This window comes from Callospermophilus lateralis, chromosome X (assembly GCF_048772815.1).
Source record: "Callospermophilus lateralis isolate mCalLat2 chromosome X, mCalLat2.hap1, whole genome shotgun sequence".
Taxonomy (NCBI): domain Eukaryota; kingdom Metazoa; phylum Chordata; class Mammalia; order Rodentia; family Sciuridae; genus Callospermophilus; species Callospermophilus lateralis.
In genome coordinates this window covers 34,591,501-34,614,075 of record NC_135325.1, presented here as the reverse complement: position 1 = coordinate 34,614,075, position 22,575 = coordinate 34,591,501, and the positions used below count along the sequence as shown (strand labels likewise).

The 22,575-nt window shown below is 37.8% G+C and overlaps 1 protein-coding gene across 1 annotated transcript in view; it reads left to right on the top strand.

The window, feature by feature from the left end:
* Clcn5 (chloride voltage-gated channel 5) overlaps positions 1-22,575 on the top strand; it is a 44,318-nt gene that overhangs the window by 5,556 nt on the left and 16,187 nt on the right. Inside the window, exons 2-3 of the mRNA XM_077106623.1 lie at positions 15,818-15,969; positions 18,712-18,811. Of these exons, the coding sequence (XP_076962738.1) occupies positions 15,818-15,969; positions 18,712-18,811 (252 nt within the window). The remainder of the gene's footprint in view (positions 1-15,817; positions 15,970-18,711; positions 18,812-22,575) is intronic.

Here is a 22,575-nt window from a genome sequence, read left to right as displayed (position 1 = left end):
GTTGAATGAAATGAATAGTCAATGAAAACATGATGGAACTTGAATTCCATCAAGTAACTTGTGAAAAAGTTCTGTTTGTTCTGCCATGTTGTAGAAAAGTCATAATTTTCCTCCAGAGAGAAATGGAAAACATCTTGGACTCCAGCTCATGGAGAAACCTACCATTCTAACCTCATTTAGGCTTCCCCTGAGCTGCCCAACTAAAGCAATTGTGTGGATTGAGTGTGGAGGAGAAGAAAAAGTACTTCAAAATCCATCATCCTCATAATTCTGGAACTCCCCTGGACACTTAGTCTGGGAGGGTGGCAGTTAACTGCTACTTTTTAAGCTTAAAAAAATGTGTCCCATTTCTAAACCTCTGTGGGGCCATATGCTAAATCTTTAAAATGATATCTATGATGTTGTCTGTAGGCTTGTGGTTACTTCACAGGGATATGGGGAGCTTTGAGAATTGATGTCCTCTAATGTTTCACCCTTTTATTTATTTCTATTTTTAATTAAATAAAGTACATATTTTATTCAGATTTACTTAGTGATTATTTAATATCTCATCCAGAATTTCACATTACATAGAATATATTGTGTCTTGTGCACATTCTCAGACTTGCCTCTTTTTGGGTGACCTTAAGGGTTTTGAGCACTGCTCAGGTATTTTGTAGAATGTCCCTTAGTTGGAATTTATGTGATGTTTTTCTCATGATTAGACTGGATTATAGGTTTTGAGGAGGGAGACCATTGAGGTCAAGTGCCGTTCTCAGCACATCATATCAAAGGTCCATCCTGTCAACACGATTTACTGCTGTTGATGGTAACCTCAATGGCCTCAATGATTGATTGCTTGTCAGGTTTCTCTACTGTGAAACTATTCTTTTTTCCACCATTCCATAGTATACTCATTGGAAGGAAGTCACTGTGTAGTCCACACTTAAGTTCTTCACCTCTTTGAAGGTAAAACATCTACAGAAATTATTTAGGATTATTCTGCATGTAAGATTTGTATGTTTTCTTCCATTCATTTATTTAGTCAATCATTTACATCATGGATTCATTTACTTTATACTTTGGGTTGTAATTCATTTCTACCCTATGTTGTTGCTCAAATTATTCCAGCTTGGGCCATTGGGAGCTCTTTTAGTTGTCTCTGTTTCCCATTGATAAACCCCTATTATTGTGTGTTTTTTTTTTTAAATCATTCCCTTACTTTTGGACACTACAATATGCTCCAGACCTGTGTTATATATTTCCTGCTCCAATACTAGAATCAAACATCTCTCCAAGGAGCCCTGGTTCCTTTATTTAGAAAATACTATGGAACCAAGCAATGGGCAGTATGTTTGCTCATTTCTATGAAGACATTCTTGCTACTAGGCCTCTCAGCCAACTAAGGAAATATATGTGTGTATGCAGACACACAAAAGCATGTGGACTGGTGATACAGCTCAGATACTTGCTTAGCATATGTAGGACCCTGAGTTCAATCACCCAGCACCATAAATAAATACCCCATTGTGTATGTATGTATGTATGTATGTGTGTGAATGTATGTATCTATGTATCTATCCATCCATCCACTTGAGTCTAAAGCTAAGCATGAAGTGTAAGCAAAACTTGAGTCTAAATTAAGCTAAAAACTTAAACTGATTCTAATTCTAACCCATCACTACATGGATCATCTTAGCCTCCCCCCCACACACACTTACTTATCTGTGTTACCTTTCTCTGGAACAAAGAGAAACCTGGCTCCTATCATCCATCATCCATTAGTTCATGACTAGTATACATGTATAGTGGTTTTGGAATTGTTGACCAGTACCCTCTATGAGAGACGACTTTATCTACTAGAGTGCAGTTTTAAAATTTTATTTTGTAGTTGTAGATGGACAGAATGCCTTTATTTTATTTGTTAATTTTTATGTGGTGCTGAGGATCAAACCCAGTGCCTCACATGTACTAGGCAAGTGCTTTGCCACTGAGCTACAGCCTCAGCCCAAAGAGTGCAGTTTTTATGCACAGTTCTTTTTGCCTTTACTCTCAGATTCCTTTCTAGTTACTTGGTTTAGCACCTTCTCCTCTTATCCCCTTCAGTGAGGCTGTTTCATTAATCTATGATACAGATATTCTTTTGTCACATTCTGCATTCCACCCTGGGATCCTAAACTCCTAAATGATTTTTTTAATTTGCGTACATTAAAGTTGACTCTGTACTGTGAATTTCTATGGGTTTTGACAAATGCAGAGTGATATGTATCCACTATTACAGTGGCATGAAGAATATTTTCACTACCCTGAAAAACATCTATGCTTTACCTATTCAACTCCCACCCTTGCAAGCTCCCAGAAACCACCAATCTGCTTTATTATCTCCATGAATTTGCTTTTTCCAGAATGTCACATATGTGAGATCATATGGTCTGTAACCTTTGCAGACCAGCTTCTTTCACTTAGCAATATACATTTAAATTCACAAATGTTGTGGGATACAATAGTGTATTCCTGTAATCCCAGAGGCCAAGACAGGAGGATTGAAAGTTTAAGGCCAGCCTCAGCACTTTACCAAGGCCCTAAGGAGCTTAGTGAGACCTTGTCTCAAAATTAAAAGAAAAATAAAGGCTGTGGATGTAGTTTAGTTTTAAAGCACTCCTGGATTTCAATCCCCAATACCTAAATAAATAAATAAATCCATAGATGTCTTTGTGTGGATTGTTAGCTCATTTTTTTTTAAGTGCCAGGGATTGAACCCAGGGGTGCTCAACCACTGAGCCACACCCCTAGCTCTTTGTTATTTTTTTTTTTATTTTGAGACAGGGTCTTGCTGAGTTCCAGGCTATACCACTTTGTGTTCATAGCAACAAAGAATGTAAGTTCCTCAAAATTGGCATTGTTTTAGATTTTGACCATTCTAATCCTGTGGTATCTCATTATTGTTTTAATTTGCATTCCTCTAGTAACAAATGGTGATGATTACTTTTTTTCATTTACCATTTGCCATACGTATATTTTTTCTTTGATAAGATTTAGGTCTTTTGCCCATTTTAAAATTTAGGTTGCTTTCTGACTGATGAATTTTAAGACTTCTTTGTATTTTGAATACCAGTCCTTTATCAAATATATTTTTCAAGCCCATGGCTTACCTTTTCATTCTTTTTACCTTTTTCATTCTTTTTTACAGTGGATTCTGTAAAACCTTGCACATGCTAGGCAAGTGCTGTACACTGAGCTACATCTCCAGTTACTGTAGTTTTCCTTTTTTGTAATATCTTTATTTGGTTTTCATATAGAGTAATGGCCTCGTGAGTAAGTCAGGAAGTGTTCCCAAATATTTCTGGTGTTAATTGATATCATTATATTACTATTTTCTGGAAGAGATTGTGAAAAATTGGTATTATTTTTTTCCTTAAGTGTTCAGAAGCACTTGCCAGAGAAACTGACTTTGTCAGGTAGAAGTTTAGGCTTTGATTTAAGTCTGCCTTCTTTTCTAATATTAAATGCTATAAATTTCTCTATAAGCATTGCTTTTCATGCATTCCACAAATTTGGATATTGTGTTTTCATTCACTTCAAAATATTTAAAAATTTTTCCATTTTTTGCCAATAGGTTATTTGGAATTTTCATAGGTTATTTATAATTTCCAGGTCTTTAGAGATTTTCTAGCTTTCTTTATTTTTTGGTACTTGGGATTGAACTAAGGAGCACTTATCAATTGAATCACATCCCCAGCTTGTTTTATTTTTTTTTTTTATTTTGAGAGATGGCCTCACTAAGTCTCCAAGGCTGGCCTTGAATTTGTGATCCTCCTGCTTCAGCCTCCTGAGTCACTGAGATTACATGTGTTTGTCACCCGTTCCTGGCCTAGCATTTTTTCCCATTACTAGTTTTTATTTTAATTTCATTGTGTTAGGATTTATGGCAAACTGCCTATGACTTGGGTCATATTTACTGTATGGTATAACTAGGTGTCAGGCCAGATTTCTATATTGTTCTTATTTTCATCACCCTTCTTGATTTTGAGTTTCCCTAAGTACATTTCCTCTAGAGATTCTCTGTTTTGAATTCTTTCAACTGTAATTTACTATTATTATATTAGAGTTCTTTGGTATGGTGGTAAAGTATGGGTGAGGAAGCAGTTCTGTATTCTTCTGATTAATTCTCATTGTTTTATTGGGACTCTCTTATAGCTGTGACCTTCACAAGTTTTTCACCTGTGATATATAGCTTTTTGTTCTCCCTGCTTTCCATTCCATTCCCTGACTGTTATCATTTGCAATCTATCTATTTACCTGAAACCCTGTCCCTTGTTATATTCCCCCTTAGGTGAAACTAGAAAGCTAGAAGGAGTTGGAGTTAGGAGGAATGCCCTTACCCCGGTTGGGATAAGACTCAGGCCAAGTATTTTGCCCTGGGGCATATTTCACAATGAGGATTATTCTCCTCCCCCAGTAAGAATGAAGAGGGGATTTTTTCTTGGACCTTCACTGTGAGAACTTGGTCAGGTTCCTGGAAGTAGAGGTTTGGTCTTAGACAATCCCCCTGCCCCAGACCGTGGATCCCAGAAGTTTCTTAAACTCACATTGGTCTATACGCAGCCTTCAGCAGTTCGTCCAAGTTGTCATTTAAAGCTTTTCTACCCAAGTTATGGCTCCAGCCTTTACAAAAGGTAAGCAGATCTCAGATGTGTCTCTGTGTCTCTTTGGATAAGTCTGTATCTTCAGATGTTGGGTTGATTGTTTATTTTGCAAACCACATTTCTCTGATGGGTCCAGGAAAAAGTCACTGATTTTTCGGTTTGTCTAATCTTTTCTTCTAAGGATGAGCATGATAAATTTTAAGCTGTTTACTTGTAGGACTGAGTCAGAAAGCTTTCCATTTATTTTTATTTTTTTAAAAATATATATTTTTAGTTGTAGTTGGACACAATACCTTTATTTTATTTATTTTTATGTGGTGCTAAGGATTGAGCCCAGTGCCTCGCACATGCTAGGTGAGTGCTCTGCTGCTGAGCCACAACCCCAGTCCCTCCATTTATTTCCCAATCAGTGAAACACTTTGGTCTACTCTTGAAAGAAATATAATATTTTTAAGGGCATTTGGTAGTACTATAATTCCTGAGTGGATTATTTTCCACCCCACCGTGTTCTAATTTATGCCATGTGGATCGAGGAGTTGTGGTAATGCTTCAGGGATGTGGCTTGCATGTTCCAGGGTCTGTGGCTATCAGAGATAATTTAACCATGTTGGTGTAGCCCTAGTTAACCATTTGCCAGAAATGTTGGGTCCCAGGAAACCACTAGATTGTCCTATATTTGACTGACAAACTGAATCTTACCTCTCTTCTAAGGATTGGTAGCACCATTTTATGGTCTTGCCTGAAGAATGTTCTCAGATAACTATGCAATTGCAATACCATTCAGAATTCCTCAGAGATAAGGTCTTCACAGAAATCATTCCATACAGTACATGAGTGATCATATCAAGAATCATTGTTCAAATAATAAAGCATGAAGTTAGAAGGGACCTTAAAAAATCATACTTGCTCATATCCCTCCATTTTATAGATGGAAAACCTGTAAACTCAGCAAGATTAAGGAAGTTGCCCAAGGTGACAAAGTAGTGAGCTGTGGAGATGGGATTAGAATTCATATCTTCTCATTGCTAGAGAAATAGGTCCCTCCAATCACAAAGGCTTTTTTCCATTAACTCTCATTTATAAACCAGGCTTTCCTCCTAGTATTCAACAGCAATTATCATGTATCTGTTCCTAAATATCACAGTGGTCTGCTGCCCAAAATATAGGACTGCTCTGCATGTCTTGTCTCTACTGTTCTGAGTTGAACTATTTTTCTTTTCAAAATCACTTACACTGGGGGGACCTGGATGTGTAGCTAAGTAGTGGAATCTTTATCTAGCATGCATGAAGCCCTAGATCCAATCCTAGCACCACACAAAAAAACTTACATAACACATAAATGCACCTCACTATAAAAGATTCAAATAGCACCCATATATATGAGATGTGGAAGTCTCCACTCTAAACCCAACTGCTGAAAAAAAATCAGTATGCTCTTTTCAATTGTTTCTCCATCCAGTCACACACAAACAGATACACATAAAAACATATTTTAATTATGATTGTTTTAAGTTTTAACATTTATTTTTATTTATTTGTTTTTTATGTGGTGCTGAGAATTGAACCTAGTGCTTCACTCATGCTAGGCAAGTGCCTCACTAATGCTAGGCAACCACTGACCTATAACCACAGCCCTAATTATGATTTTTACTTGCTTTTTTCACGTGCAATATGTCAGGGATATTTTTTTTTTTTTATTTCAGTACCCATCTGTCTGCTTCTTTCCTTGCACTAGTCCCCTATTATTGGACACTTTCATTGTTTCCAAGTATTTTACTAATACAAACTAATACTAGGTTTTCATTAATACAAACAGCACTGCATTGAATTACATATACATATTGGTGTGAAAAAGTATAACTATTTCTTTAAGGCTAATTTCCAGATGGGATATGTGCTTTGTTCTAACCATTCATTTTTCTTTTCTGTCTATGACATCAGAGTCTTCTCAGTGATTTGAGAAAAGTCTCCTGATTGGTATTTCCTCTGTTGGAAGTATTTTCCGCCATTAGAGAATAATTGCTACTCTCTTGTGGGGACTTCTTTTTGGATATTAATAGAGAAACCATTGTAGGTTTAATATAGAAAAAATGAGAGTATTACTGCTTCTAAAAATTAATTATGTATCTTTATAAAAAATCAAGCTACCTGAAGAATTTCCCAACACTATAGCATGTAATGTACGTTTCTGGGCTCACTGTCCATCACAATCTGCATCCCCTTGTCAGCCCTCCAAACATGTCAGTTTGGGAAGGAATGAATGAGGAGCAAATAATAGAGCACAGACCTGTTTTCTTTATATGGACAGCCCTCTGTGCACCTTTGACAAATCTAGCCCATTTACTTCCAATTCTACATTGATTTATGTGTCTTTCTGTTCAGTGGGATCCTGGAGATGCCAAGCCAAAAATCCTCATGCTGTTTGTCCTAACTCTGCTAATTAGCACCCTGGCTGTACTGGTATAGCAGGTTGGGAACTTCCAGATTGTAGCAGATGCCGGGAGTGGGAGGTATAAAAGACATAGACCTTCAAGCAAATGCCTACAACCCAGGAGGGATAGGACTGTGTCCAACTGGAAATTAGGAGCCAGAGTCGGTATTAGAGTCTAGATTCATTCTTGTTTTTAGTTTCCCCTGTCCCTTTCTTCTATGCCTCATCTTCCTGTTTTCTTAACTCTTGGAAATAATGTCAATACTATATACCATAGGTTTGTTGCAGTTTTTACAGTTCCATTACCAATTTTCCTCAGCACCCCTTATATTGTCTAGCTCTCAGCAGAGTTAGTAAAGAGTTTCTTCTTCCTTGTCCTTCTGGTGTCTTCGACACTTAGGTTAAAACTTGCAAGTTTAAACCTGCTGTGAGCAAGAACAAAAGCAGTGGTTCCCTAAATGAGAGGAGGGCAGAGGTGATATTCAAATCAACACAGGACACTGACCTATCCCAGACTGAATGTCAGACAGCACTGGGAATGAATCCTGGGGCCTCCTGGGGTTCTAGCTGCTGGATTCAGGAAAATTTCAGGAGTTTCTAAGGAACAGTGGAGGTGGAGAGGGGGGTCCTCAGGAAAGAGTTTATTTATCTATGGCTACAGGGGTATTTCAGTATTTAATGGCCAGTATGTCATATGAATGCATACCAATAGAAGAGTCTCCCTGAATAAGTTTTCCAGGGTCAAACTAAAATAGAACATTAAAATACAATGTGGGCCAGGTGCATTAGTGCACACGTGTAATCTCAGCAACTTAGTAAGACCCTGTCTCAAAATAAAAAATAAAATGGGCTTGGGATGTGGCTCATTGGTTAAGTGTCCCTGGGTTTCAATCTTTGGTATCAAAAACAAAAACAAGGGGCTGGGGTTGTGGCTCAGTGGTATGAGCGCTCACCTAGCATGTGTGAGCCCCTGGGTTTGATCATCAGCACAACATAAAAATAAATAAATAAAATAAAGGTATTGTGATCACCTACAACTAAGAAAAAAATATTTTAAAAAACCATAATGTGGCTGGGTATAGGAGCACACACTTGTAATCCTAGCAATTGGGCAGGCTGAGGCAGGAGGACTACAAATTCAAGGTGAGCCTCTGCAATTTAGCAAGGCCGATCTCAAAAAATAGAAAAGACTGGGGATGTAGCTCAGTGGTAGAATACCTAACTTATATGAGGCCCTGAATAATAGTAGTAATAATATTGGTAGTAGTAATAATAATAATAATAAAGATAATAATATGATCCAGCAGTACTATCCAAGGTTTAGATGGGAGAGCTACTCCACTAATATTTGCTTTTTGGTGACTGGATTTGGATAAGCAAGATTGAAAGCAAAATAGAGGCATAAATGACAAGATAGAAGGGTCTCACAGATGTTGATTAATTTTAGTGTTTTAGCTGTAATATTTTCTCAAATGTGTAGATGAAATGAAATGTGAAAGCTTATGACTTATTGGGAGATCTTAGAATGGTCAAAGCAGTCCAAGAATGGGAAGTGGGGTGTGCCAGTATGGAGGAGATAAGTGATACATAATAGATTCTTAGTGTTTGCTGTTGTTATATGGAGGCAAAATTTAAATGACCACAGGATGGATATCTGCTGATGTGTGCTAGGCATCATGTTGATTTTTTTTGTTGATGTGGTCGTTGTTCCAGCTATGAAAAAATACAATATATCCCTGGGAAACTGAAATACATTTTGAAAGGGATCATTTGAGGTCCTGTGACACATACCAATACCTCAACCCCATTTCTTTGAGTGCTCATTTCTTTCTCTAGGCTATTGTCAACAATTAAGCCCTCCCAACAACTGTGATCTTACTAAAGCCAGTACTTCAAGATCTATGCTGAGGTTTCCTTTTCTGCTTTTTCTCCTTGTGTCTTTGTTAGTGTTTAACTAGTTCACTTAATCAGTTACTATTCAGCCCCCAGGTAAATTTCTAATGGCTTCTTGGTTAAGGAATGAAGTAAACATTATTCTCAAATCAGAATTTGTTTTCATGGAGTGTTTCTAGCCTTAAGCATCAGGTGACTTTTTAGAAAAAAAATTAGAAAGTGGTTTCCATAATAAGAAATAGGTTAAATGCATTCATTTATATGCCTCCTCATTCAAGCAGTGTGTTTCTAAAGACCCATTGTTAAAAAGTCTTTAAACCTAAGTATAACCTACGGGGAAGACTGTTTCAATATTGACTCTTTTCTGAATAGTTTACTGTATGCTTTCCCTGGACTCAGCTAAGGCAAATTAGCCCTTAGGGGGCTTTTCTTCTATCATTCAATTTAAGATCTAATTGTACTTTAACTTGAATTATTTTCCTGTAAAAGCATTAAACTATTTTACCTATAACATTCACTGTGCCTTCAAAACTTGACATAAGTTTTACTCTTTTTCCTATCAGAGGCAAAAATCTAGACTCACCTAAATACCCCAATGTGAGGGTAAAAGAGGAAACGATTTATGTGATCTGAAGAGAAACTGGAGTCCAATCTGACATTTAGGCTCATTGTTTAATTTTACTCTGTTTTTCTTGCCAGTACATGTACATACAAGAAGCTTACCTCTTTAAACACTGTATTTTGAAAAGCATTTTGCATTTTGTTGCTTTGTCTGTACCTCATTATTTGGTCCTGCTGCCATTCTTTTTTTTTTCAAAAATTTTATTGTTTTAAAAATTTTTTGTAGTTGTAGGTGGACATAATTCCTTTATTTATTTATTTTTATGTGGTGCTGAGGATTGAACCTAGTGCCTCACATGTGCTCTACCACTGAGCTACAACCCCAGCCCCTTGCTGCCATTCTTGACTGCTAAGTTTTATGAAGTTATTCTTGCTATTAAATTTTTAAAAATGGTAACAAAAGAAACCAACCAGATGTGGAATACGATTAATAGCTTAAGTTATTTGTAAACAAATCACATATGGGCCAGACACAGTCACAGATGCGTATAACCCCAGCAACTGGGGAGGCTGATACAGGAGGGTTGTGAGTTCAAAGCCAACCTCAGCAACTTAGTGAGACACTGTCTCTAAATAAAATATGCAAAGGTCTAGGGATGTTTCTCAGTGGTTAAGCACCCCTAAGTTCACTCCCTGGTACCAAAACCAACCAAGCAAACAAACAAAAAACTCCAACTCAAAATTAAAAAAAAAAAGGGCTGGGGATGTAGCACAGTGATGAAGAGCCCCTGGTTTCAAACCCCTCCACCCACAAAGTCAGACACGACCACCTTGGTTAAATAGAATAAACCATTTAATCTCTCTCATTGATGAAACCTAAAAGAGTAGTAGTGTCATTATCATCATCATTATCATTATACTTTTAAAATATTTAGTTTTCCTACTCTAAAAATTACTATGAATATTTTTAAATCCTTAGTCCACACATGTGCCAAATTCTCATTAAATGTTCTGCTGCTGAACATATTTTCAAAACATTGTTGTAGGAGCCTCCAACAACTTAGAAACCAGGAAATGATCTATTCAAATCTGCATTCCAAAAAGATAAGTCTGCATGCCCCAAAATATTAACTTTTGGGTATTTGTCATAAACTGCATTAAAATTGGCAAACATTTTGTCTTAATTTCGTAATAAAACCATTGTCCACCAGGCTTGGTGACATACCTGTAATTCCAGTGTCTGGGAGGCTGAGGCAGGAGGATCACAAATGTGAGGGTAGCTTCTGCAACTTAGTGAGACCTTGTCTCAAAATAAAAAGGACTGGAGATAACCATTCCTGGTTCAAACCCCAGTACTGCAAAAGATAAAAAACAGCAATTGTTCTACACTGAGCAGTCTGTAAAATGAACATATGTTAAAGATTACAAATTTGGCAGAGTAGGGAATGGAGACAGAAAAAAAATGAAAGAAATATAGCATGTCAGACTCTGAATACTTCTGCTTCATTTCTTATTCCTAAGTGTAAGTAAATCTCATTTTAGCATGAACACTGCATCATACCTACCAGCTTTCTCCTACTTAAAGAAAACAACCTTACATGAGATTTTTTTTAAAAGTCCTTTCCTTAGAGTCACTGATAGAACATTTGAAAAACACCAGAAATTTCAGTAAAAGGTATTAACGTGGGCCCAGCTATATAATCTATAGAACTATGTATTTTTGAGTACCCCCAAAATAGAGTTCTTTTGCTACATTGGTTGCTAGTACTGTATCTGCTGAAATGTGAAATAATCCAACAAGATAACTCTTATTAAATAATGTGAGTAGATTCTGCAGAGGTCTTCAGATATTACAGATAAAATCCTATTTAATAAAGAGTGACTTTGAAGGAGCTTATGAGGTTGGGCATGTAATCCTCTTTGAATAAAATATACCTAGTTTTCTGAAATTTTAATTGTATAAGACAGTCACACTTGGGCCATAGATGACTGTTTATTTATTTTACAGTTTGTAATTCATCGGCACTTAATATAAATTGCCAAATAATGTAAATTTTCCTCATTAATGCTATATTAGTTCATCCAGAAAGTGAAATGTTAAAATTATGATGAACTGAAAGCATACAAATTTCCTTCAATGCCTCACATTTTATAAGGTTTTGTTGTGTTAACATTTCAGGTCATATTGGACCTTAAGAGCTGATGAAACTAATAACATTTCAGAGCCCTACATGTACAGTCTGATTATTGGAGCGCACTGTGTCTGGGTTAATGTTTAACAGTGGCTGTCCTCTTGATTCACTTAGGGAGTTTTAAGATGGCAATTTTATTCTTTTACTGGACTGGCCTTATTGCACTATTAATTAAGACCTGCTTAAAAATAGCCTTCGGAATAGGGCCAGGGAAGGGAAAGCCTTTAAAACAATGGAAATATAGTATTGAATTTATTGTCAGGGCTGCTGTAACTGCTTTCACCCAGGTGAGATTAATGAGTGTCAAAGTCAATGTTGCTTTCTGGGGCAAGCACTACTACTATTTTTTCATTTTGTGGTAATGAGAAATGAACCCAGGAGTGCTCTACCCCTGAGCTACATCCCAAGTTCTTTTTATTCTTACTTTTATTTTGACACATGGTCTTACTAAGTTGCTTGAGGCTGGCCTTGAATTTGTGATCCTCCTGACTTAGCCTTCTGAGTCTCTGGGATTATATGTGCCTCACCACACCCGAAAGAGAGTATTACTACTAAGAAATAACTCATTTTATTGATTGTACTCTGAGGTTTCAAAGTGTCTGGGTGCTATTAAAGAACTGACCTTGTATGGTAAGTAATTATGCAATTTAGTTTATCCATGTATTTCTTCTTTCCTTCCATCATTTCTTCCTTTTTGTAGTGTTGGAGAGTGAACCCAAGGCCTCATGCACACTGAGCACACACTCTACCACTGAGCTGCATCCCCATCCCCAAAATACTTTTTATTTTGAAATGAGGTCTGTCCAGGCTGGCTTCCAACTCCTGGGCTCAAAGCAATATTCCTACCCCAGCCTCTTGAGTAACTAGGACTATAGATATATAAAACAGCACTTGACTTCACATTATTCTTTCCTTTTTGCAGTACTGGGGATTGAACCCAGGGATACTCTACCACTGAACTACAACTCCAGCCTGTATAATTTTATTTTATTTTTTAATTTTGAGACATAGTCTCACTAAGTTACCAAGGCTGGTCTCCATCTTGTGATCCTCTTGCCTCAGCCTCCCAAATTGCTGGGATTACAGGAGTGTGCCATGGCTCCCAGCTTCACATTTTTCTTTAATTATGATACATCCATAGCAACTAAGATAGGAAACATGTGTACACTTTGAATGGTACTTAAAAGTAATCACTCAGGTGACCACCACCTGGATGAAGAAAAATGACCAGCATTCCAAAAATCCTACCCTTACCATGTGCTCCTCCCAGATGGCAACCTCTGAGTAAATCCAATCTTTCATTTTGTCATATTCTTCCTTCTCTCTATAATGTAATCAATGGATCCTAAAATGATATATTTTAGGTTTGCCTGTTTTTGAACTTACAGGTATAGACTGATAGTGTTGTGTGTTCCTTGCTTCTGGAACCTTCCACTCAGCATTGAGTTTGTAAGGTTTTATTCATGTTATATCTACCCAGTGCATTTTTAAAACCCCTTTTCTCTGTTGTCTCCCTCCTTTTTTTTTTTTTTTTTTTTTTTTTTTAGTTAGGACCCCTGTAACTGTAAATGATTTGGGACTTTCTGCTAAATGATTGGTCTAAAGGATAAAACTTTGTCTGGACCCCAGTTTTCTGAGCTGACCTGACTGCGCCAAGTTTGATATCATTGGTTTAGATGAGACTACATCTTTAAGGCTTCCGTGCTCGGTTAAAAATCTTCCTTTCTCCAAGGCTGGTCCAAGGGTCTGATCACGTGATCCCAACAGTGACATCACACTCTGACCGCCGGGGAGCACTGGTGGCTCTTTAGGTGGCGTTTGTTGCTGTGAAAGGCGGAGAACGCAGCAAGTGCCCTTCTGAAGCGCCTGGGAGCCAGCGGCGCTCCTTCTGTAAAAGCGCCTCAACCTAAATGACTAAATGCAGGCTGCCAAGGTTATTTCTTCCTTGAGGCAGAAAAAAAGAGAACTGTGATTGAAGGTAAGCAGACTTGAGCCTGACTCAGGACTGAAGCATGCCCCCGGGAGCAGGGGATCTGGAGAATCGCAAGCAGTCTGTAGTAGGATTCTAATCACTGCCTGCCCTTTGCGAGGGGCCTGACAATTGCGTCTCTAACAGGAGACCGACTACGACAAAGGAGGATGATGCGGTGGTGCTCATGTTACCTAGTGATGTAATAGAATTCTTTCTTTCCTGCCAGGACGCTGTTGCAGATCTTCATTTTGCTTTAAGATCCTTAAAGCTGGGGGACTCATTTGATATATATAGGGAGAGAGAGAGAGAGTAACATTAGATAGCTTTCAGATGCTTTTAAAAATCAGTTTCACAAAATCCTTTCTTTCTTTCTTTCCCCCCTTTTTTTTCTTCCTGAAAGAACTCTCAAGCCAGAGAAAATTCAAGGGAAGCCTTAAGCTGCTTTTAAAAGTCAATTTTTGGTTGTCTGGAGTCCTGTGTTCGTGTCAGCATTTGACTTAGGAATTGAAACAGTTTAGTCCCCCTCTCCCCCATATGCACTTTATTCTCTTTCTGCCCTTATTTCCTAGCTGGCTTTCCTCTCCAAACTCTCAAACAACACACCAGCTTTCATCTTTATCAGCATGACACTGACATGATAGGAAATGCTGGGCTGGTGATTCAGCAGCCATCCATTTTACAGCCAGGTACCAGTGAAGATATGGAAAGGACTTTGCTTTGGGGTTTTAAGATTAACTTGTTCACCTCCTGTGCCACCTCCCTGTCCTACCCGCTTCCTCCAGATGATATGAACTCTGCTGAGCTTTTCCTTTCAAATGTGTACGTTGCTTGTGTAAAGTGTGCTGAATTAGACATTCAGCAGAATTACAGTTGGTAAAACACATACAGCTTGGCGTATTCATTCAAACTTACCCCATGAGCGTGCTGAAGTTGTCTGGTAGGAGTTTCTAGTGAAAGTGGGCATGCCAGTAGGGGGAAGGGAGTCAGTGGCGGCCCACTCGGGCCTTCTCTGCAGAAGAAGTCATTACCAAACAGTTTGGATGAAACCTTGTCCTGCCAAGGTTGTCCCTGTTGCAAATATGAGCTTTGGCTCGGTGCATTAAATGATGGCATTACTCTGCATTTTTCCTTCCTGTGTGCAATTTGCATAAATTTCTCAATACTGTTTCACATTTTGTGTTTAATAGCTAAATATTGTTTCATCAGATGATTCTGCCAAAATATTTTGAACAAGTACGTTAAGCAGTACTAACCATGTGTGAGTACAACTGTTTCCATACTTCTCCCTTGTCCCTGCCATCCATCAAATACATGCATCTTGTTTCAGCTGATATTTATTGAGTATCAGGAATGTGCCAGGCACTGTGGAGAAGGCAATGATGAATCAGATACGGGACTACCAGCTTTTAATCTAGAAAGGAAGATAAAAAATACACATAAGTAATTGTGATGGAAATGCTGAAAGGGAAGCAAGTAAAGGACCATGAGAGATGGACAAATGGGTGTTATTTTTCTAATTGAAAGATCAGAGAAGGACATCTTATCACTGAGCCATGCACTGTTCTCTAAATCTCTACTTGGAAATCTTCGACTTTCTGACATGTTAGAGTTTCTATGAGCCCATTATATTAGGAATCAAAGTCTTCTGCCTATTGAAGGGAAATTTTTACATTCCAGGTAGCTTAACTCTTGAAGAGGCTTACATGCTTTCTTTGGAGTCCCTGGTTAGGCAAAAGCCATCTCATAGGATTGAATTACTGCCTTATAATTGTAAAATAGTTCTTGATGTGATATGTCTGCAAAGACCTTTGACCCTTTTGTCTGTCTTCCATAAACTGAAGTAACTACACTGCTCCAAACTCCTTCCTGTTTTTTCTGTAAATCCTTTCTCATTGCAGATCAACTCCTGTCATTACTCTCTTTGTACTTTTGCTCTCATCTGTCCCTTTCCATTCACACTGCCTTTAGTTACTCATCAAATGGGCCTAGATCACAAAACGTCTGAATGTGATGGACGTACCTACCAGGTAAGGATATTGCACACTCTTACTGTAGTCATCTGATAGTTTAAAGGCTCACCTGTTGGAGCTGAGAAAAGAGGTGTTAAAAATGAAGTAAAATGTCTGTTTCCCATTCAATATAGGGAACAAGTCATACAATGGTGGAGGAATAGGTTCTTCAAATAGGATCATGGACTTCTTGGAGGAGCCAATACCAGGTGTAGGTACCTATGATGATTTCAACACAATTGATTGGGTGAGAGAGAAGTCTCGAGACCGGGATAGACACCGAGAGGTAAGACAAAGGATGGTACGTGAGTGTTAGGAAATACTGGGGGAAGTGTTAGAAAATACTTTTTATTTTTTTTCCTTTCTTCAGTCCTGGATGTGACTGAATTTGATATCTATTATCAATGTAGGGTTTAATCTTTAACTTATTTTGAAAGACATCTTGAATATTATTTTTATCTTAGATGCTTTACAAAATTGTATTTATTGATGATTTGTCTTCCTAAAATAAGGGATTAAAAATGGTCCTTACAGCCCTGGAATGGGTATAAGTGTCTTTGAAGAGGTGAAAACAATCTTTAAAGAGGGTGGCAAAATTAAAGTCAAAGATCTTCCTCCCCCTTCTCATCTCCCTTTTGCGGGTTTTTCCTTGAAGCAAGAATTTTAAAACTAAAATAAGTTAGTGGGCTCCTTTTAAAGGAATAAAAGAAAAAAATTCTCATAGCCCTGGTGTTTACTGAATCATAGGGGATGAATTCCTTATGATTATAGCTCTTGTACAACCATAAAACTCAAATAAATTCATGTATTCAACTCATACCACAAGACCAATTAGTTCATATTAAGGACATTAATTTAATGCAATAGGTAATAGATGGTAATTAGGGTTATGGCAGAGGTTCTTTTGAATTTGGCAAGAGGATTTCCACACTTTTCTCTTTTCAAAGTATTGTGGAAAACTCTCAGAGCAATCTGCCAAGGTCATTTGCCTTTAATTTGTTGCTGTGTATCATTTAACTTAGGGAATCCAAATTTCTAGTTTGCATAAGGGCCACAATGGAGAGCTCATTAAAAATAGTAGGTGTCAGGGCTGGGGCTATAGCTCAGTGGTAGAGCACTTGCCTCACAGTTTTGAGACCCTGGATTCGATCCTCAGCACCACATAAAAATAAATTAAAAAATAAATAAACAAATAATAAGTAAAGGGATTGTGTCCATCTACAAGTAAAAAACTTAAAAAAATAGTAAGTGTCCAACCTTAGCCCAACAATTGTCAGTAGGTGATCCCCTGGCAAGTCATTTCTTTAGGCCACAGTAGTAGTAGCATTTTTAATGTTTTTTTTTTTTTTTAGTTGTAGAGGGACACATTTGTTTATTTTTATGTGGTACTAAGGGTTAGACCCAATGCTTCACACATGCTAGGCAAGTTCTCTACTATTGAACCACCACCCCAGCCCAGTAGTAGTATTTTTTCCTTTACTATTTCTACTTTGACTCAAATTAAAAATGTGATTGTGAATTCAGGAGAGAATGGGGTCAGCTGAACAATTTCCTCCTTTCAGAGCCAAGCAAATCTCTTGAGCGGTCAGGTGGAAATCTTTCTGTCTTTCTTTCTTTCAATGCTGGGGATGGAACCCAGGGCCTGGTAAATGCTACGCAAGTGCTCCACTACTGAGCCACACCCCCCAGCCTTTGCCTTTCATTCTTAAGCCCTTTCCCAGCTCTTGATTGATTTTCTCAGGACCACCTGAACCCCTGGGAGTCAGGTTGTCCTGGATACAGGCTTTGAGAAATTCCTTCTTAATCCGTGGAATTGTGGTAATTCTACTGAGTTATCACAACTCAAAAGGGTGATCATATAAGGCATTATGTGTTTTTCCTAAGATTTCTGGAGTATACTCCATAATCTTTTTATCATATCAATTAATCAGGCAGACTTTAGAACTGAGAATCTTGCTGGCTTTAGAATTTCTGCTTTCAGAGTTCAGTTTGTCATCAGTTACATATTCACATTATTCAAATTGTGAGAGTCACCTGTGATATGACAAGAGCATATTTCTCCTATTAATGGTTGCATCTGAGATAAATGATAACAATTAGGAATCCAAAACTGAAGTGCATTTATCACATGGTCTATGGGAACTTTTTTTCCCCCTAGCATTAATGATTCGTTATCAGAAAGGAAATAATGCCACAGGGAAAAAAATGTAACCTCATCTATTTTCAGCACTGATATTGGAAACAGTGTCATAGATCAAAATGCATTTTTAAATTCCTTTTGAAATTTTCAGCTTATTGTGATGTTGTAGGTGAAGGTAGGACAGCTAAATCAACTACTTCCGGTCTAATAAATAATGGTACAGAAAAGGGACAAGTACCCATGACAAAACTGGCAGAATGTGGTTTTGAAAATATGGACACTGAAAGGTTAAATTGACCAGGCTGGGAATAAAAGGTAAAACTTTCCTTATCTTCTGATAGCCTTAGCTTGTGCCTTCAGGTTTCTAAAAAAATGAAAGAAACACATCTCTGGTATCACTAAGTATCTGTGATTAATATAAAATTAGGGGTTCATGGGATTGGATGTTAGAACTTGCCTAAACTGAAACATGGCTCTATGAAATAAACCATAGATTGTACTTTCATCATTCACATAAGTCTCTGTTTGTTTATATTTTCGAGACAAACTATTTTCTGGTTTCAAGTGACTGTCCTTGGGATAGCTGATGTCCAAGACAGAAAGAGATCCCTACAATAAGTAAAAGATTGACATTCTAAGAAATTACTGACTAAATAGGGAAGCCTTAGATAAGGTACTTGTGAGCAACACAGTACTACAGATGAAGGCAGAGTACAGGAAACCTCAAAGTTCTTGGTGAAATCCGTTCAGATAAAGATTGTATGAGAAGTAATTTTCCATGGGTCTCTATTCCCAGGTGATTATCATTGTATTTCCTTAGCAATTTTGAGGTGAAGGAAGAGTATGTATAGCATATACCAGTAGTTTTTTTTTTTCATTTTCTCTTAGATCACCAATAAAAGCAAAGAGTCAACTTGGGCCTTAATTCACAGTGTGAGCGATGCATTTTCCGGCTGGTTGTTGATGCTCCTTATTGGACTTTTATCAGGTATGGTCAACTATGGTAGTTTTCAAAACAAATCTCTGAAAATTGTGTTGTGCCCCTCCCCCAAGTTATGAACTGGCCTGTATGCTGTTTTTCTACCTGAAATGAATCTCCTACCTTAAACAAATGAAGAACTGCATTTAAACATCTTTTGTCTGTTATAACATACCATTTTCATTTTTGGGGGGTGGGTACCAGGGATTGAACTCAGGGGCACTCAACCAGCCCTATTGTGTATTTTGAGACAGGGTCTCACTGAGTTGCTTAGTGCCTCGCTAAATTGCTGAGGCTAGCTTTGAATTCATGATCCTCCTGCCTCAGCCTCCCGAGCAGCTGACATTACAGGTGTGCACCACCGGGCCTGGCCCATTTTCACTTTAAGGTGATGTTCACCCTGCATTTTAGTACTTCTCTTGAGGGAGAGCCCTTCTGTTAGAGATCATCAGACGTTTTGTTTTGTTTTGTTTTGTTTGACACATATATACCAATTTTTATTTAAAAACAGTTTTTTAAAAAGTATTCTGAATGGAATTTAGGAGAGCAGATGCATATAAGAATTCCCTGAGACAGCTGTTTCTTGAACTTTTGTCTACTCTTTCATTTGGTGGTATATAAAGGCATGTGACGTAGTCCATTCTCTCAAGGAATTTCTCATTGCATTCTTTCATGGTAGCTGAGCAGTGAGATGGTACCACCTCTTTCTTTGTTTTATTTATTTATACCATCTTTTTCTATTAGCTCCATCAGCTTCCTTTACCACTCAAAATAATATAGGCTAAGTATCCCTTATCCAAAATACTTGCAGACAGAAGTATTTCAGATTTTTTTGGTTTTGGAATATTTTCATATACATAATAAGATATTTGGAGGAAGAGACCCAAATCTAAACTTGAAATTTATTTATTTTATTTTATGTTTTGTTGTGCTGGGAATGGAACACATAGCCTTCCTTGTACTTGCTACTCTTGCACTCTAATAAGGAACTACATTCCAAGTCTCCATTTATGTTTTATATATACCTTGCACACATAGCTGGAAGGTAATTTTTATACAGTATTTTTAGACCATATGAATTTTGATTATGGTCCATCTTCAGAGGTCAGATGTGGAATTTTCCATTTTTGCTGATATATTGGAGCTCAGAAAGTTCTGGATTGTGGAGCTTTCCAGATTAGGGATTCTTAAACTGTATACAGTCTAAGTAAAACTAGTATATATGCTATGCAAATATAGCTTTAAAGCAAGTTCTCAAATAGGCTTCTATTATGGGGGAAGCAGAGAGCCAAGGATGCCAGGCAGAGATGCCAAAAGGTATGTACTTATAGCATTAAATGATGCCAGGTACAATGACACATACCTGTAATCCCAGGCACTTGGGAGGATGAGGCAGGAGGATCACAATCCAAGGCCAGCCTCAGCAATTTACCAAGGCTCTAGGAAACTTAGCAAGATCCTGTCTCAGAATAAAAAAAAAGTGATGGGGATGTGACTCAGAAGTAGAGAACGGTAGGCTCAATCCCAAATACCAGAAAATAAATTGAAAATAAAAGATGGGGCCTAGGTGTATCTAGAATCTTAGACTGAAATAGAAATTATGTGTGTCCAGGCAAGGTGGCACATGTCTGTAATCGCAGACGTTCAGGAGACTGAGGCAGGAGGATCACAAGTTCAAAGCCAGCCTCAGCAACTTAGCAAGTCCCTAAGCAACTTAGAGGGACCTGTCTCAAAATTTAAAAAAAAAAAAAAGACTGGGGATATGGCTTTGTGGTTAAATGACCCTAAGTTCAATCCCTGGTACGGAAAAAAGAAAAAAAAAATAGAAGAAATCAGGTGGAAAAGCTAGAAGAGATGGTATTAGAGGGTAGGTAACAGTCCAGGATCTAGTTTCAGGTAGCTAGAGATTGAATTTCAGTCCCACTATATTTTTGGTGGTTTTGGATAAGTTTCTTGTTAACCCCTAGAAGCTTTAGTTTACTGACCTGTCAAATGGAGATAATAACAGTACCTACATTAAGAGTTTCTGTGAGGATTAAATAGGATATGGCACTTAACACAGTGCCCAGTTGTTAATAATGCTGCTGTTACCAAGGGATAATGATTCATGAGCCACAAAGTAGAAAATGGCTACTTTAAATTTAAAAAAATGGCTTATATCCATAGCTAGATTTTTTATCTAGGATAGGGGTCGGAAAACTTTTTCTATAAAGGGGCCAGCTAATAAATATTTTAGCACCTATTCCACTCTGCTGATGTGACATGAAAGCAGCCATAGATCACAGGTGAACAAATGAGCTTGGCTGCCACCAGGACGTTTTTATTTACAAATAAAGGACTGGCCCTTGGGAAGTAGTTTGCAAACCCATGGTCTAGGATGTTAACTCTGCTCTTTCTGACTCATACAGGGTGAGAGAGCATGGTGAGTTTGGAATTGGGTGGTCTGTGATGCAAAATATTGCAGAGAGCTAAAGAGAAGGAAGGTGACGGGAAAAGGATATACAGCCTAGAAGTTAGGAGCACATCAATGACCTTGAAAAATCATCTCAGATATATAAAAAGAGCCATATTTCAAGGCACAGAAGCTAGTGTAGAGGTTTAGGTAGTCATTGGGGAAAAAAGGAGGGGCAAAATCTTAAAATGATAACAAGGAGAAGGGATAGCATTTTATTCTTTGGTGCAGGGGAAACCTAATAAAATTTGTAACCAGCAAAGAAAGGGCTGATTGAGAGAAGGAGGAGGGGAGGTAGAAATAAAAGGAAGGATAAGATGGTGGGTAATAGCGTTGGGTAAAATAAGACACGCACACATGAAATAACCAGAGAAAAAGTCAAACTATATAACATCTTGTTAATTTTCTAAGTCCAGGCAGACTCACTATGACTCAATATGAGTTAGAAAGAAGTGAAGGCTGGAGGGTGGGGTGGCCAAAAGTAGGTGTCAAACAACGTGCTAGATTTGACTAGGGTATTCAAGGATGTAAATAGCCTGTGCTAACACTTTTAGCACCTACCAAAACACACACATGACATGGCCTCTTGCCTGGTGGAATGTAGGCGTCATATCCTCCACTTTTTAATGTATTTCTTGTCACTAGGTGGTCAGTGACTATTTTTCTTTCCCTCATACACAAGGGTATTTTGTTTTTAAGCACTGGAGAGTAACAATAGAAGCAGTGTGTCTTGAGTGCAAGAACAGTCTGGGAATTCAGGGGCTGTGAATTTTATGATGTCTTTACTATTTCCCTAAAGCATGACTTTAGGTCATTTAATTTCTCTATGCCAGAGTTTCTTCATCTGGAAGACAGAAATGAAGAGAAGGCCAGAATCTAAAGCACTATAACTATCTTAACCCTATCAGTGGACTAGCTATAATACATATGTCCCCAGTTCACTCTTCATTTTCTTATTTTTCTTTTGGAAGAATGTTCCATGTATAATAGCATTTATTCCTCCTCACTAAGAAAAATTCAGAATGTTCATGTCCGAGGTTCAGAAGGCTTCAATGTATCTAATTTTCCATGCACATCATAGTTTGTGCTTTTATAAATGCAGTTCCCTTAGCCTAAAATGCCTTCCTGCCATTGCTCTAGTTCCCTTGTCTGTGGAATAAAATCCTGCTACGTAGGATCAGCCTTTCTTTCTATAAACTTTACCAGCTCTCCTCCCCATCTCCAATAACCACCATTAGAATATTTATCAATATGGGTAAGTCATGTTTTCTCAACTGTGTGTGTGTGTGTGTGTGTGTGTGTGTGTGTGTAAGCATACATG